Source organism: Denticeps clupeoides, chromosome 7 (genome assembly GCF_900700375.1).
Source record: "Denticeps clupeoides chromosome 7, fDenClu1.1, whole genome shotgun sequence".
NCBI classification, from domain to species: domain Eukaryota; kingdom Metazoa; phylum Chordata; class Actinopteri; order Clupeiformes; family Denticipitidae; genus Denticeps; species Denticeps clupeoides.
The window spans coordinates 13,816,138-13,832,669 of NC_041713.1; the positions used below are offsets into that span (position 1 = coordinate 13,816,138).

At 42.7% G+C, this 16,532-nt stretch overlaps 1 protein-coding gene across 6 annotated transcripts in view; it reads left to right on the forward strand.

Moving 5' to 3' along the window:
• clec16a (C-type lectin domain containing 16A) overlaps positions 1-14,955 on the forward strand; it is a 35,398-nt gene extending 20,443 nt beyond the window's left edge. For 4 of the 6 annotated variants that reach the window (XM_028985206.1, XM_028985208.1, XM_028985205.1 and 1 more), the window contains 5 exons: positions 2,004-2,155; positions 3,965-4,169; positions 4,724-4,891; positions 7,183-7,308; positions 13,270-14,955. In XM_028985206.1, the coding sequence (XP_028841039.1) occupies positions 2,004-2,155; positions 3,965-4,169; positions 4,724-4,891; positions 7,183-7,308; positions 13,270-13,739 (1,121 nt within the window). In that variant the 3' untranslated portion in view covers positions 13,740-14,955. Of the gene's footprint in view, positions 1-2,003; positions 2,156-3,964; positions 4,170-4,723; positions 4,892-7,182; positions 7,309-12,004 lie in introns of all 6 variants that reach the window. The other 2 variants (XM_028985210.1, XM_028985209.1) reach the window with 2 other exon arrangements.
• The last annotated feature ends 1,577 nt before the right edge of the window (positions 14,956-16,532 follow it).

The following is a 16,532-nucleotide window of genomic DNA, read 5'->3' on the forward strand; positions in this document are numbered from 1 at the left end:
ATTTTTGTTACTGTGCTATTACTTTACCTGTTATTCAGAAACTAATTAAAGGTTATAATAAGAAGTCTTATAATAAAAGACATTTGGTCTAATAAGATTTTTTTGTAAATAAAATCCATTGACCCACTGTACAGAGAGTCAAAGTGAACTGTATTGTCACCTCAGCTGTATAGCAGTATATATAGAGTGTACAAGGCTCAGATTAGACTATGCAGTGTATATAAAGTGTGAATTTGACCTTCAATGATTAATTGAAAATGTGAACAGGCAATAAATACTAGAATGCTATAAAATGCTTTAAAAGAGGATATCTATAGATGCTCTCTTTTTCCTGATTTCACTGTCTCTATTGCTGCCTTTGTCACCATATGGCAACCTTTTTAGGGGACTTACCCTTAAAATGCAATGACAAATGTGTGCATAGCTAGTATATAGAACATAAGTGAAATATGAGTTACCTGTTGATCTCTCGAGCAAGGTTACTGTCCATTCAATCAAGCCGTCTACTTGAGATAAAGGGCAGAATGTGAACTGGAAACAATTGTGAGAAAGAACACTGGAGTGAAATTAGCTAATTTTCTTTATGCTCTTTATAAGGCTGGACTATCTTTTTGGCATCACAATTTATTCAGTACCCTAAAGAATGTGTGAGAATTTGAAATATTTCTGCAATTAACTATGGAAAAAGGTCAAACCAATCTTGGCAGCAGTTAAGTGGGTGTGATAGTGACAGATGGTGCCACTCAGTCTCGCTATTTTTACCCAACCAGGAAATGACAGGTACACAGTTTCACAGCATCTGCCTTTACTAGCACCTTTATACAAACTTCACAAAATGGACCCTTTTTTTTTTGGTTCCACTTCTGCGTATAAACAAATGCCCTGACGCAGTGTGCCCATCATGCAAGCATTTTTAAAATTATGTAAATAGCATTAACTTTGTTTAACTCTGGATAGCTAAGTGGTTCGTTTTTCCCCGTTTCATTGTCACACAGTGATCCCCTGCATTTAGGCAAAAGACCATCACATGCCTCCTCCACATCTTGTGAAGTCAGCTGACCACTTCTTCTCAGATATGACTGTTTCTACTCATCTGAGGGAATTGAAGCAAGGCATGAGAGGACGTTCCCTAGGTTGTGCTCATCTAACATCTAGTGAATCACATTTTTGGAGGTTCCACAATATAGATGTCTAAAAGTGGCACCACCACGTTGATGGACAGCCCCTAGCTTTCATTGAACTTTCCTGTCATGTGGTCTCGGGGTGACAGTGGTTGATCACAGGATGACTTTCTTTCGATCTTTAATTCAATCATTGCCCACGCTTACATTAAGTGTGGGTTTGAGGTGGCCCACGCTGAGCAGTTTTCTTCTGTTTTTTCAGGGAGAATGAGAGGAAACAGGCCCTTTTGTTTCCCTCTTTTTTAGAAAAGCCGTCAGTGTGCTGACCCCGCCTGTAAGCAGAAGCGATTCTGCACCAGGTCGCCAGCTGACCGCTTGTGGGCTGGGATGATCTCATGCTGCTTCTGTTTTAGCTGTGGTTGTCAACACTTTCTGTTGCCTCGAGCTTTCAGGGAAACACTGCTTCCATGGTATTTGAGCTGTGGGGAGAAATTGAATGGTCAGTCAGAGTAACAGGGACATGGCAAATATTTATACTTGGATGCAATGTCAGTCCAGAGAGGAAACGTAACCCTAAACTTCTGCAGGGCCACACCTATTCCCATCTTTTTATTCCATGTTGTCACTGCAGTAATGATGTGTAGTAAGTGATGTTATGCAGTTGGTCCTGATTCCAGATGTTTTAAAAGGTTAGATTCAGCTCATACTCTGCTGACATATTTCAGATTGACATGCCCACCAAAAACTCCAGTTCACAGCATATTAAACCTATAATCCCTCCCCTGTAAACGCCTCTGCCATTTATTAAGCCTATCTTTCCATTGAATGCAATGAACCTTTAGAACTTACTTTGGTGGCTTGTTTTTGCTTGTATTTTGCCAGATAATAGTGATCTTATTGCCTGTATGGTGGTGAGTAAAGATGGAACACAGGCCCAGCGTTTTCTGGCAGTGGATATTTACCAGATGAGCCTGGTGGAGCCTGAGAGCAAACGTTTGGGCTGGGGCGTCGTCAAGTTTGCGGGGCTTTTGCAGGTAATGCACACACATTCAAGGTCCCATTGTCAAGAGAATGTCAAAGAATGATCAAAAATTTAAATCTAGAACCATGCAAGTTTTTGAAGCTCACCTAGTTTGACCTCAGGCCTTTTCACTTACATCAATTTAATTTTTACATCAATTTCAATTCCAAACGTCTAGCAGCAGACCCATCAGCGAAAATTGTTATGAGAATAAATTCCAATAAATTAGATCCAATATTTATGAAAGGACTTCCTGCACCTGGAGTACTTACTGGAAGTGAAGCTGATATCGCCAGCCGTTGGTCTGACACCAAGCTTCTTGGCATCCTGCTTTGAGGCCACATCCTGAGGTCAATGGCTCTGGAATGAAAACAGTTTCCCGATTTCCTTGCAGCAATCGAGTTGAAGGAGCAGTGCATCAATATTAAATTTCATTGCTCCCTGTGGGTTTCCATATCACTTTATACTTTTTAAGGCTGATGTGTTTTAAATGTGTTGAAGTTAACAGATGTTTGACAGTGTTTTTTAACATTAACAGCACAGAGTTTGTAGGTAGATAGACCTGTGAATCCCTTTGATCAATTTATCAATGCGGGCAGTGGTGGCCTTGCTCTTAAAGAAAAGTGGCCTGGTATTCAGAAGGTTGCTGGTTCGAATCCCGATCCACCAAGGTGCCACTTTCGTTGTGTGCACCGTGTACTGTGCAGTGTATCACAATGACAATCCCTTCGCTTTCACTTTTTAACTTCACCTTCACTGAATAGCCTGAATAAGGAACTGCACAAGGCATTTATCAGCAACTTCAATTGATCAGATACAATGTCACGCAAATATATCAGCATGTTCCTTGCACAAGGAAGTGCTATTTTTAAGGGAAACACTTCCACACCCTAGTATTTTCCCTCACATGTTGAGTTACCTAATCCCATACGCCCAAGTCCACTAGTTATTTTGGTGGCCTTTTTTTTTTTTTTTTACAGTGTAATTAATTAATGTTTATTATTAATTTTATTTTTTTGAGAGGTGGACTTGACCATTTTTTACCAATTAAATTGTTTACAAAACTCCCGTTCCCTCCACCCAGCCAAACTCAGCACACTCATGGCCACAATGCTATACTGGGAATGGCTCAACGTTATCCTTAAAGCCTATTGGCTAATTGCACATATTTAAAATAAAATGTGAAAAAAAAATACATAGGCCGTTTTTTTTCCCTTTAGCTATTTATGTCAGTGGACGTTGACTGGAAAGTGTGTGCGCACTATAGTTGTTGCAACAGTTGTCAAAAACAAACTTTAGGAAGAAGAGGTGCATTCTACAACTTTTCTGTGTTTCGATCTGTTTGATTTATATCCTACTTCTCACGATACATGGGTCACAACAATCTATCATATATATACTGCAATATTCTACAGTTGACCAAAAATGTAAAAACAGAGCTGATATTCAAGATGGTGGATTGCGTTACATTAATAATTCTTCCAAAACAACATAACTCGCAACTAAATTTTGGACTACATTTGTATTCAAAAATAGTAGCCATACAATATCACCACGTAAAATATCATGATATATTGCTGTATTGATTTTTTTCTAACACCCCTATTGCATAGTGAGCATCAGTCAGACACAGTACAATGCTCCCACATGAACTTGACACTACCGGGTATTTGTTTTTCATTGCATAGATCTGCCTCAGTTATTTGTCTAGCTATGTAGCTATGTATTGGGAAAATACTGATCTGGTTGAATATGAATATATTGATCAGGGCAATTGTGCCTCTTCGTGTGCTACTTCACCATCGGTTGCGTCTTATTACAGGATATGCAGGTGTCAGGGGTGGAGGACGACAGCCGGGCCTTGAATATCATAATCCACAAGCCCACATCCAACCCCCATGCCAAGCCCCTGCCCATCCTGCAGGCCAACTTTGTCTTTGCAGATCACATCCGCTGCATCATCGCCAAGCAGCGACTGGCCAAAGGCCGCATCCAGGCTCGCAAAATGAAGATGCAGAGGATAGCAGGTGAGAATCGTGTTTATGTTTTTGAAAGTATTATTTGTTTGGAGAATTGGCAGGTTTTCTTGTAGTGTGCTCTGTTATAGCATGCTTGCTGTACCTTTTCCAGTAAGGCCCTTGATGCATCCAACTAAATGTTGCCAAAATTGCTCTGTTGTCTTTTAATGCCTCTTCTCTTGGTTAGAAGTGTCCTTGCAGCTGAAGGAAACAGTTTGTTTTTGGAGGGACATAATAAATCATGTATTGATTAAATTAAAGTTGGTAAAGATGCTCAAGCCTTCATGTGGCACCACTTCATGTGCTACTGCCACTCTGTTTTCAGGCTGGTGACCAAATCGTAGTCTCCACACTAGCATCATTTTCAATAATGTGTGTGTGTGTGTGTGTGTGTGTGTGTGTGTGTGTGTGTGTGTGTGTATATATAATTTATGTAACCCCTCTGAGTTGACATAACAATGACATGGATTTTGCATTTCTAGGTGCCAGTCTCATGGCACAGGAAACAGAAGTGTGAATTGCGAGATGTGGTGATATGGATCTTGTTTGTTCCTGTCCGCTAGCTCTCCTGGACCTCCCTGTCCAGCCCTCGTCTGAGGTACTGGGTTTCTCTCAGACGTCCTCGTCCTTGTCCCCCGCCGCAGCATCGCTGCCCTTCCGCTTCTACGAGCAGTCGAGGCGCGGGCATGCCGACTCCAGTGCCCAGCGCTCTGTCTTTGACAAAGTTCCAGGTACACAGAGACCCTGGGTGAATGATGATTTAAAAAAAATATGCTTATGAAGATATTCTTGCAATGCTCGTTTGAGAGCGGAATATATTTTAGTTCTAATGTATTAAATGGCCTCATCGCACATGTTTAGACACAGCACTCATCACCCGTTTGAAATGAGTCACGGCCCAGAGTTTACAGTGCTTCAGAGCTCCAGCTAACTATGTTCAAACTTTTTTTCTTTTTATTTTCATATGTGTTTTATATTCTAGTTGTGCTTTCTGTTGAACACTGTATTCGTGAAACTTTGATTTTCTGATTAAAAGAACCAGTTTCGGTACTTAGTAGTTTCACAGTGCAGCAACTATAGGAACTGCTGCCTGTTTTCTGAGGAAGGCTGGGTGCACTTATTTTCGAGTTTCAGGTCCACAAGCTGAACCCTGTTCTGAATTTAGAAGCTTTTGTGGCTTTTGTTGATGACGTCAGACACTCGTTTATCTTCATCTTTTAGGTTGATGGAGCATATGGAATATGACTTCTTCAAAACTCAAAAGCGACGTATCTATTATTACAGTTAATATAATGTGTGATTGTGTGTGTGTCTGTTGTGCATGACAGGGGCAGAGGACTGGGAAACGTCAAGTCTGGATAACAGCTAGTGCTTTTAAAATACCAATAGTTCATTTTTTAAAGAGCGTCTGTGACACAGAGCTGAACCCTGACCAAGGTGATTTATTTTTCTTGAAGTGTTTGCACCAGAAGATATGAAAAGTTCCTCTCAGGAGAAGGTCCTGTTTTTGACCCAGTTCATTCTTCTTATTTTTGGCCATACAGTGGTACAGCTGGTACTGTAACCAAAACCAAAAGCTCACAACCATTCTTCCATAAATGGCCCTATTGCTAACCAGTCATGCTGGTGAAGTCCTAATATCTACACGGTGGGTTCTGCTCAGCGGGCGTACAGTGCCGTTAGCAGAAGTGAATGAGTAAAACCGAGTGTTTTGCTCCTCTGCTCTAGGTAAAGCTCTTGTTCTTCCAGGAACCGCTGGGCAGCTGCCAGCTGCTTCAGATCAGCTTCAGTGGTGCAGAGGTGTGTGTGTGCGCGCGCGCGTGTGTGTGTGTGTGTGTGTGTGTGTGTGTGTGTGTGTGTGTGTGTGCGTGAGCGAGCTTGCACTTCATGTGAACGTTGGAGATTTCCACAGCAGTGATCCAAATCATTAGTGTCCTACTGGCTGACCTCATCTCTTAGTATCGCAGTGACTGCATAGGCCATGGCTCTTGGCTTGACTGTGCACCATGCAGAGGTGTGAACCGGGTCTACACTGAAGCAGGACTGACTTTTATTTTATCATTTCATTTTTAAACATTGCTGTGGTTGTGACCTGAAAGCGTTTGAAAAGTTTTTTCCCAGTATGCTAAGCTGCCAAAAGATCCTTAGTGACCTTTCTTCATCTGAATCTGTGCAGCAGATTCATACAGAACATCTCCTGCATGTGTCTCTGGAATGTGCTCTGATGGACATCGCATCCAGGGAGTGTTCTGCAACGCCACAGCTTTTGTTTTTTCTGGATTTATAGAAATGGAAAGGAGGCTGTAACTACCCACCCACCCCTTTTTGTAGACGTTTAACTATTTCTAACACTGGAAGATTAATTATGCGTTTCTTTTTTTATTAATAATTTTAAGAGACCTTGATTGACCTCACTTGATGTGAAATGATTTCAACCTTTTGGCCATTTAATCCCTTTAAACCTTATATCACACACACAATGTAGAGCAGTGTCGTCCTCCACCAACGCAACCCTAATAGCCTTTAACACAGGGTCTCTGTGGCCATTACAAACGCCACCTCTTGTTAAAGTCGTCTCACGTAGCCGCTACTTAAACAGACATGCAGATAGATCATTGGTGCTTTAATTCCTGCAGTGTGATTAATGAAATGGCGAAATATGGGGTCCAGACAGCAGTGACTGTACGGGTATATACACTCCTCAGAAAATGATTAATATAAATTGAAGTCGAAACGAAATAATCATACAAAGAAAAAACATTATATTTCTAAATACATTATCTCTCATTTCGCCGGGAGCCCAAATGGCGAAGCCACGACTATAAGTAGCAAGAGGAAAAGGCAGGAGGACTCCTGTGTTGTGTTAAATAAATAAAGTAACACTGGATGAATTTGAATAGGTGATTTGAACACATGATTACCAGGAATTGAGAAGACATTTTTGTGTTTTAGTTAGAAGCAGCCTATAACAGCGGTTACCCTGGAGATGTTTCTGAACTTTTGCATTTTATTTATGGTGCAGGTTTTGCCGTGGCACATAGTGTTTCCCAGCATGGCTCCTCTCCTCTCTCCTCTCCCTCGCCCCCCTCCAGCGGCAGTGGCAGCACTGGCCAGTGCGACTCCATCACCACCAGTACCCCATCAGCAGGTAACACACCTGATCACACAACCCACTTCAGGGACACGGTTACACACACACACACACACACACACACACACACACTTATTCCTCCTGTATTGATGTTCAGAAACAGAAAATGGGACACATACATCACGCACACACATGCAACATAGAAGAAGCATACTTGCACTTAAACGCAGCATACAGGACGCATACTTGCACACACACGCAGCATACAGGACGCATACTTGCACACACACGCAGCATACAGGACGCATACTTGCACACACACGCAGCATACAGGAAGCATACTTGCACACACACGCAGCATACAGGACGCATACTTGCACACACACGCAGCATACAGGACGCATACTTGCACACACACGCAGCATACAGGACGCATACTTGCACACACACGCAGCATACAGGAAGCATACTTGCACACACACGCAACATACAGGAAGCCTACTTGCACACACAAACAGCATACAGGAAGCATACTTGCACACACACGCAGCATACAGGAAGCATACTTGCACACACACGCAACATACAGGAAGCCTACTTGCACACACAAACAGCATACAGGACGCATACTTGCACACACACGCAGCATACAGGACGCATACTTGCACACACACGCAGCATACAGGACGCATACTTGCACACACACGCAGCATACAGGACGCCTACTTGCACACACACGCAGCATACAGGACGCCTACTTGCACACACACGCAGCATACAGGACGCCTACTTGCACACACACGCAGCATACAGGAAGCCTACTTGCACACACACGCAGCATACAGGAAGCCTACTTGCACACACACGCAGCATACAGGAAGCCTACTTGCACACACACGCAGCATACAGGAAGCCTACTTGCACACACACGCAGCATACAGGAAGCATACTTGCACACACACGCAGCATACAGGACGCATACTTGCACACACACGCAGCATACAGGAAGCCTACTTGCACACACACGCAGCATACAGGAAGCATACTTGCACACACACGCAGCATACAGGACGCATACTTGCACACACACGCAGCATACAGGACGCATACTTGCGCACACACACGCAGCATACAGGACGCATACTTTCACACACACGCAGCATACAGGATGCATACTTTCACACACACGCAGCATACAGGACGCATACTTTCACACACACGCAGCATACAGGACGCATACTTTCACACACACGCAACATACAGGAAGCCTACTTGCACACACACGCAACATACAGGAAGCCTACTTGCACACACACGCAGCATACAGGACGCATACTTTCACACACACGCAGCATACAGGACGCATACTTTCACACACACGCAGCATACAGGACGCATACTTTCACACACACGCAGCATACAGGAAGCCTACTTGCACACACACGCAACATACAGGAAGCCTACTTGCACACACACGCAACATACAGGAAGCCTACTTGCACACACACGCAGCATACAGGAAGCATACTTGCACACACACAAAGCATACAGGAAGCATACTTGCACACACATGCAACATACAGGAAGCCTACTTGCACACACACGCAGCATACAGCATACGTGTGTGTGTGTGCAAGTATGCGTCCTGTATGCTGCGTGTGTGTGTGTGCAAGCCTACTTGCTACTCTCATGTACACACAGGCACTTTAAACCAAATTCCAACTACATGATTTCAAGACAGATTTGGTGTTCACAGACAGTCTTTCTTTCTTTTTCGCTCAAATAACTCGAAGTGCTAGTTTTTGTCAGCCAGCGGTTAAAATCTTGTTTTTCAAGTGGATCGTGTCCCATTTGTCACCTATATTTTGAGACAGAATGTTGTTTTAGAGACCCAACAGACCAGTCAGGGCTTTAACGATTTAATGGTTACTCATGTAATATGATCCCTTACAAGTTGAGTAGCGTGAAAATGGCCTTACTTTCATTTAGGAACTGATAGATTTTGGCAACAAACAAAAAATAAAATAGCAATTTAAATTGAAATTACAATTTATTTAACAATTTTATTGAACAATTATGCATTTTAATAGTGAAAATTAATAAAAATAAAGCAAAGAAAGTTAAATAAAAAATGTCATTAAAGAAACATTATTTTAACATAAATAAATTAAGTGTATAGAAAAATGCCATGGTGCCAATGCCTATGTTGGTACAACTTGTAAATGGTAGGTGTAATTCAGCCATTTGCATAGCTATTTTGAATTTGATTTTGATTTAGGATGTGTTTCTGTAGTTTTGTTATTACATAACCTTGCACTGGTTGTTTTTGTATTCATTAGAAGCCAAATATGTTAACAAAATTAAAGCAAATCACTCAATACTTCTTTCATTAAGACACACAAAGACCCCCACACTTCCTAACATACACAGAAACATATTACACACACATTTGCATCTCTATTCATGTGTTCTGTCTGCATTTGATAAACTGAAATGGCATTTGTATTTTTGGAGGTGTAGATTTTCTTTGTTCAATCTTTGTCAAAAACATTTTGCCTCATGCAGAAATTCAGAAATGTTGCTAGAATTTGCATGCCTGCACACACACAACTTTTAGAAGGTTTATGGTCATTTTGAAATGTCCTTGTTTTTCCTTGAAAAATAATTATTTTAATAGAACAAAATTACAAAAAGAATAATCATTGACACAGTTTGAAATCATGATGTCAAACTCACATGATACACTAGATAGTGTAGTTTTGCATGTTGTATTGCTACTTAAATCAATATCAATGTTTTCAGATGGACCATGATCACTGAAAAGGTTTTCTAATAATCTGTAAAACTTTTACAATGACAATTTATCACAGAAACACTGAATTCCATTGGAACTGATAAAGCTCCTCTCTACATGTTTGCACATATTCCATTAACAGCCATTTTCAGCTACCAGAGTCACATAAAACATGAACAACGTCACCCATTTTCACTTATTTGATGTCCTTTTAATGCACCAAGCAATTGTTTCCCCATTTCTACATGACTAAACATTTTGTGACTTTACACAGGAAGTTGCATGTCTGTATGTCTGAAAGGGGTGGTAACTGAGAGAGTGAGGTGTCTCCTCTGTGTGTGGAGACACTCAATGAACATCATGAGTGATTAAACAAATGTAAAATAAATCAGCTATAATGAAACTGTTCTGACTGTGCTGTTGATGTGAGTTATCCAATGAGCTGGCAGCATGACATCATCGATGGGAAAGACTGTTGGCATGACTGTGTTCACTAATGGGAGAAATATGTGTGCCACTAAGCTCACTTACCTAAGCAGCTGTAAAGTTCTGTGTCTGGGTGTGTGTCTGTGTGTGTGTGTGTGCGCGCGCATTCACTCTCACTTTTATTGTGCAACACGGAGGCTGGAAGAATGCCAGAACAGCTTTTCAGTGGAAACGGGCGGCCACCTGTAGTGTTCTGTGGAAATTCTTTGGAAAGGCTGGATGATGGTTGTTACATTTAGAATTTTTTTCCCAGCTGGCTTCATTAAATTAAATTAAGCTTTTAGGCGCATTTAAAGGCCGCCCAATTTCTGCTGAGCATTGGTTGTATGGTCTGTATTGGTCAACTGGTAATGGGTAAGAACGTACCCAATACAGTCCAATCTTCAGTCTCTTATCTCTACACACACAAGGTGGGACTGCGGGCTGGTGTTTATGAAACAGTGGCACGGGAGAGTATTTCTACATTGGTGTTACGGCAGGCTTTATCAACACAACGGGTTTGTACCGGCGGCGGGATGGGTGGACGACAAAACTGTGGCCCTTAAACGACATTCTGGACAACTTGAAGTGAAGTGAGTGATTGTCATTGTGATGCACTGCACACGGTGACACAGCGAAATGTGTCCTCTGCTTTTAACCATCACCCTTGGTGAGCAGTGGGAAGCCATGGCAGGCGCCCGGGGAGCAGTGGGTGGGAGGGAGCTTTGCTCTGTGGCACCTTGGCGGATCGGGAATCAAACCGGCAACCACCGCCCCAGGCCACCACTTAGCTCTGCCAGCCACTTCATGTGTGTGTTTTTCCATACTTTGTCCACCACTCTTGTTTTGTCCTGATTTTCCTGAAACTGTTTCACCATTTTCAACTCTTACATGACGAAAGGTGCAGCCTGCAGCCTTTTCTTTAGTGTCACCATTATCACCAGTAACCACGATTTGTGTTTAACCTTAAGCTTAAAATGCCTCTTGCCACTGTACATTACAAATGAAAACTTTTAACATATCTATGGGCCATATTTATGGACCTTTTTAGATAGTCTAACAAATCTGTGAATTATAATTTAGAGTTTTAACAATTTGAAGTACAATTTGAAGTGATGCCAAGAGGTGCAGTTTTGGGACGTGCTGATATTAATTTCTCACAGAATTTGTTCAGTCCAGCAACTGTTTGTATTATTGTACCATAAAATGAAAGAGTTGAAAGTATTCAAAGAGTTGGAAATATTCCTCTAAGGAAGGCCTGTTTTTTTTTATTATTTTTCTTTTGTCTGTCTATAAAAACTAACCCGTCCTGTGTGCCTGCTGTTTCTTTCCTCCATATTACATGCATATGTGACCTTTGACCCCTTATGTGTCAAAGCTCTTAACACTTTTCTTGTCAATTTTGTCAACATCTACATCTGCTTCCCTCTCCCAGTCTCTCTGTGATCTACTTCTCAGGCCTGCCCTGTGATTTGTCGCTCTGTTCTCCTCTAGTCAGGTCTGGCAGGGAGGACCGGAGGTGCGTGTTTGGTCTGTCGGAGGACGACAGTCGTGGTGGCCACTGGGTTTAGAGTTCCGCACAGACCAGGCATGTCTTCTCCACGACTCTCCAGCACCCTCCCGAAAACCCCTGCCCTGCCCAACCCCAGCTCCAGCCCTAGTTGCAACCAAATCCCGTCTTTGTTTTGCCCACCCACACCCAGCGTCTGTACGCAATCTCCGCCATGCCCGTTTCACAGCCCATCAAACACTTTTCTATGCGGCTTAGAAGCTGTCTCCTAGGGCTTTGTGGCCATTGTAACAGCTCTAGAGAAAACCCTGAACCCGGGCTGCACCTTGGAGGACTGTGGGAACCAGAGGTCACTTTTCCCCAAAGCACCGTAGCAGCGGCATCATTGCAGAGTCGTCGTGTTCCGTGCGACAGCAGTGACCTCTGCTCTATTTTGCTTTTGGGAAACTGGACCCGGCACCATCCACACGTCGGCCCTCTCGCTTTCTTCTTGTCCCTCCTTTGCAGCTGCACTCCCCTCTTCACCTTCTGCATGGTGCGCATCATTTCGGCCATTCACACTGTTTCACCACTTTTTTACAAGGATCTTTATTACTTTGCCCTGGGCTCTAGTTCCTTTTTAATCTGCCTGTTCTTGTGTTGCTTTTTTAGCTAAATCTTAGGGACGTTAGTATAAATATGATTTTCACTTTTATTCACCATTTTAAAGGGGTCTCATAACAATCTTAAAGGAAAAGTTTAGCCTTTTTTCTAAATTCCACTTATACAGTGTTGTTTTGAAGGTATTCATCAGTGGCTGTACTTCTGAGAAGTCACTGCACCCTCTTGTTAGATTTAGGCCAGTGATCATCACCTTTTCTCACAAGTGCAGCCATTTGTCCTATGAGCCCTTCAGAGCCATTGATTTATTTTTTAGAGCCGTTGAAAATAATCGATGTGTGTGTGTGTGTGTGTGTGGATTGAGAGAGGCCAAACTGTTCCTTTAACCCACATTCTGGGCAAATTACCTGAGCACCGTGGTTCAGCAGCAATGGTTTTATATTGTAAGTATCTCTCTTTCTTTCTTTCTCTCTCTCTTGGACACACACGCACACACTGCATTTGACTTGCAGTTTGGAACGTCTCTACTGTACGTAGATTTGTTTGTTATGTCAGCCATGTAACTGTTCTCTGTACTGACTGTGTGTGTGTGTGTGTGTGTGTGTGTGTGTGTGTGTGTGTGTGTGTGTGTGTGTGTGTGTGTATACAGATGAAGCAGCGAGTGTGGAGCGTTCAGTTGAGGGTCCTCCTCCAACTTGGGCCCTGGCCCCCAGTCTCACCCCGGCCTCCCAACCTTCCATCTCTCTCCTGTCCGACCCCAACACAGATGCACTGAGTGTGGACTCACTGACCCTGCTGCCCCCTGCTGACCCCCCATCGCTCCGCACCTTCAGCACCCAGTCGTCCCTGCAGGACGACGCATCACTGCACCAGCCAGAGCCGGACGACACAGACACTGCACCCCCGCCAGAATCCCCGGAGGGGACTGAGCATGAGGCCGAGCCCAGAGAGGACTCGACATGTCCGGCAGAGGATCACACCGACGGACTAGAACCTGCCCACAGCACTGAGGGGGTGCAAGATGATGACCTCTCACCCGACTCAGAGAATCAACATTTAGAGGCGACGCCCGACGAGGACCGGGGCGTTTCCGATGTTGAGGAGAGCTCTGTGGACTGAGATCCAGCTTGACTTTCAGATACACTGAGCTTCAGTGGCTCGACCGATGGACCAAAAAGACATAAAACCGCCGCCGCCACCCCCCCAACACACACACACACACACACGTTTCTCCATTTATTTATTCACTGGGAACTTATGACAGACACCTTGTAATGACACACCCTCTTTCAGCCCTTCATGTGTGTCAGAAGCAAAGCACAGCTGCTTTTAGTTTGTGTGTGTGTGTGTGTGTGTGTGTGTGTGTGTGTGTGTGTGTGTGTGTGTGTGTGTGTGTGTGTGTGTGTGCGCGTGCTTTTACTGATTTAGCACTGGAGAATGTACCATGACTAGTGACTAGTGGTGCTCCGGTGAGGGCATCTTCCTGCGTCAGTCACGCACAGTCTGTGTACCCTTCCGCCCGGAGCTCTGCCCGTTCCGAACATGCTCAACATGACTCGGCAATTACGCTGGAGGCCACTTCCAGTTTTAGATACATGGTAGTGACAGTCGGCACTGATGAGGTTGTTCACCTTTAATGTCTTAAACTTGAGTCGTCTTTGTCTAGTTTTCAGGGTTGTTTTTTTTTTTTTTTTTTGCTTTGTCGTTACAGTTTTTACTGGATTTGCTTTTGGGAGCACTTACTGCCACTCGGTTCAACTGCATTTTCTCTTTGTAAAAAAAAAACAATATTCAACTGTTCAAACAGCCACATGTTCAAAAAAAAAACATTATAATAAATGACGTTGTATATAAAAATGATAATGCCTTTATTTTGACTTGACCTCTCTGGATACAAATAATGTTTATGCTGCTGCTAACGCGAAGGCCGGTTAGCATTCCAGATTTTATCTTCATCTCTGAATGCGGCCATTTGTCAATTTGAATTATTATCATAATTTGTGTTGTTACAGCAGTATCTGTGATAAGAATAAGGATCTACGTCAGATCAGTAGGTTGTGCTGTCTTTGTGCTTTTTTTTTTCTTTTCCCCCTTTTAGTTGGACGGGTTTGATGGGTTCTTCTAAAAGTTTCTTTTCAGAGAAGACACCACTGACGAAAATGAGGTCACCATAATTCAGAAGATTTGTGTATTTTTTATTTTTATTTTTTTTCACAATTTGTTTTCCTGGTAACATTAGTCACTGCTTAGGACTACAAGTAATAAGCAAGAGCGTTGTTTAAGCAATACAATTCCTCTGTGTTCACCCACAGCACATTTTCACATTCTTCTTGTTTTTGATGTACATCAATTGAAGGTGAAACCAGAAGGTGACATTTTGGGGTTTTTTTTGTTTTTTTTTTTAGTGTAAATGCTTCCTGCTTTTAACCTGTTATTGTTCAGTTGCCTACTGGAAGTACAACTCGAAGGATCTGCAATAAATTATTCTCCTTACTTCTGTCCTCTTGGTTATTTTTTGACCCGTGTTCCACAGAGCTCATTTCTGTACAAGTTGGCCTCACCAGCATGTTGAGTGCGGATGAAATGTGCTGATAGACTCACGATTGTGGAGACTTCCTGCTAAATATGCATTCCCAGGAATTCTGAGAAATTGGGCTTTGCTTCCTTCTGATGGGAACGTTCCAGGAAGTGTTGCCAGTGTTCGTATTGTCTGAGGGGAATTTTGTGAAACAGAGGAGCATGAGATCAATATTATTATGATTTTCATTGCTGCTAAACTAACTACATAGCAATAATAAGGATAATGAAATGTATAGTAATCATTAATGTTAGTAGTAGTAGATGCTGGATACTTTTTACAAAGTATTTTTTTTTAATGCATCACTAATTTATGGTCCAACAAAATCCAACAAGGACCCTGAGCAGTTTGCTTAACCCTTTTTTTACTTCTTGGTTCTGAAATCCTAGGGTGAACCAATATCCTGAAGACTTTATTTATTTAGCAGACGCTTTTATTCAAAGCGATGATGCCAGAGGGGTGAGTTGTAAGTTGCTGGTCATGAATTTCCTGTGCAGTTAGTCAACCTGGCTTTGTAGCCACCTCACCAAAACATATAGCGAAAAATCATTCCACACAATCTTGTCAGTGAGTCACAGACTGGAAATTCGCGACTGAAACATCTTTGCCCAGTTACTTCTTCTATACTTGGTTATAATACATTTTCACTTACATAAACACAAAAGAAATAAGGACACCCACAGGGTACTGAGATTAGATCTTGGTCATGTAGTTTCGCATTTCAGATACCAGTTTTCATATGCCGCTCCACTTCTGTTTCGTTCACAAACACTGGAATAAAACGAATAATCAGCTGTAGACGAGCGGATTTGAAAAAGGTCCTGTTTCAGCGGCATTGCGCCCATCACGAGGTCACCACAGAGCTTAAAATCTTGTCACTTCGCACGTTCATTAGAACTTCGACTCATTATGTATGGCACATCCTGGTGGTGAACGTGACTCTGAGAAAGCCTTCCTAAAATCGGAATCAGGAAAAGGTAGAGCGCCCGCCGACCGGCATGGACGTCATGTGATGTGCCTCACCCCATAGCTCTGCTGAGGTCTAGCAGGGTTGTTGGGAAACTTGGGTGATTTGCATTTGACAATAGTCGACTCTATGGCTGAATCACTTCCTATATTCAAATGATTTCATGCTAACGCATCTGCAAAAAAATGAGAAGAAGAAAAGATTTTTTTTTTTTTTTTTAAGGTACCAGGTAGGCCGGGCGAACCGTTTCACTCTGTTCTCTCGGTCCTTTGTTCTTACAGTATTTACTGTTACAGTGGCCACGGCTTTCTGGAGGAGGCCGTCACAAAAGTCTTTGCATGCGACTCTGCTAGAAGGCGGACTGGCC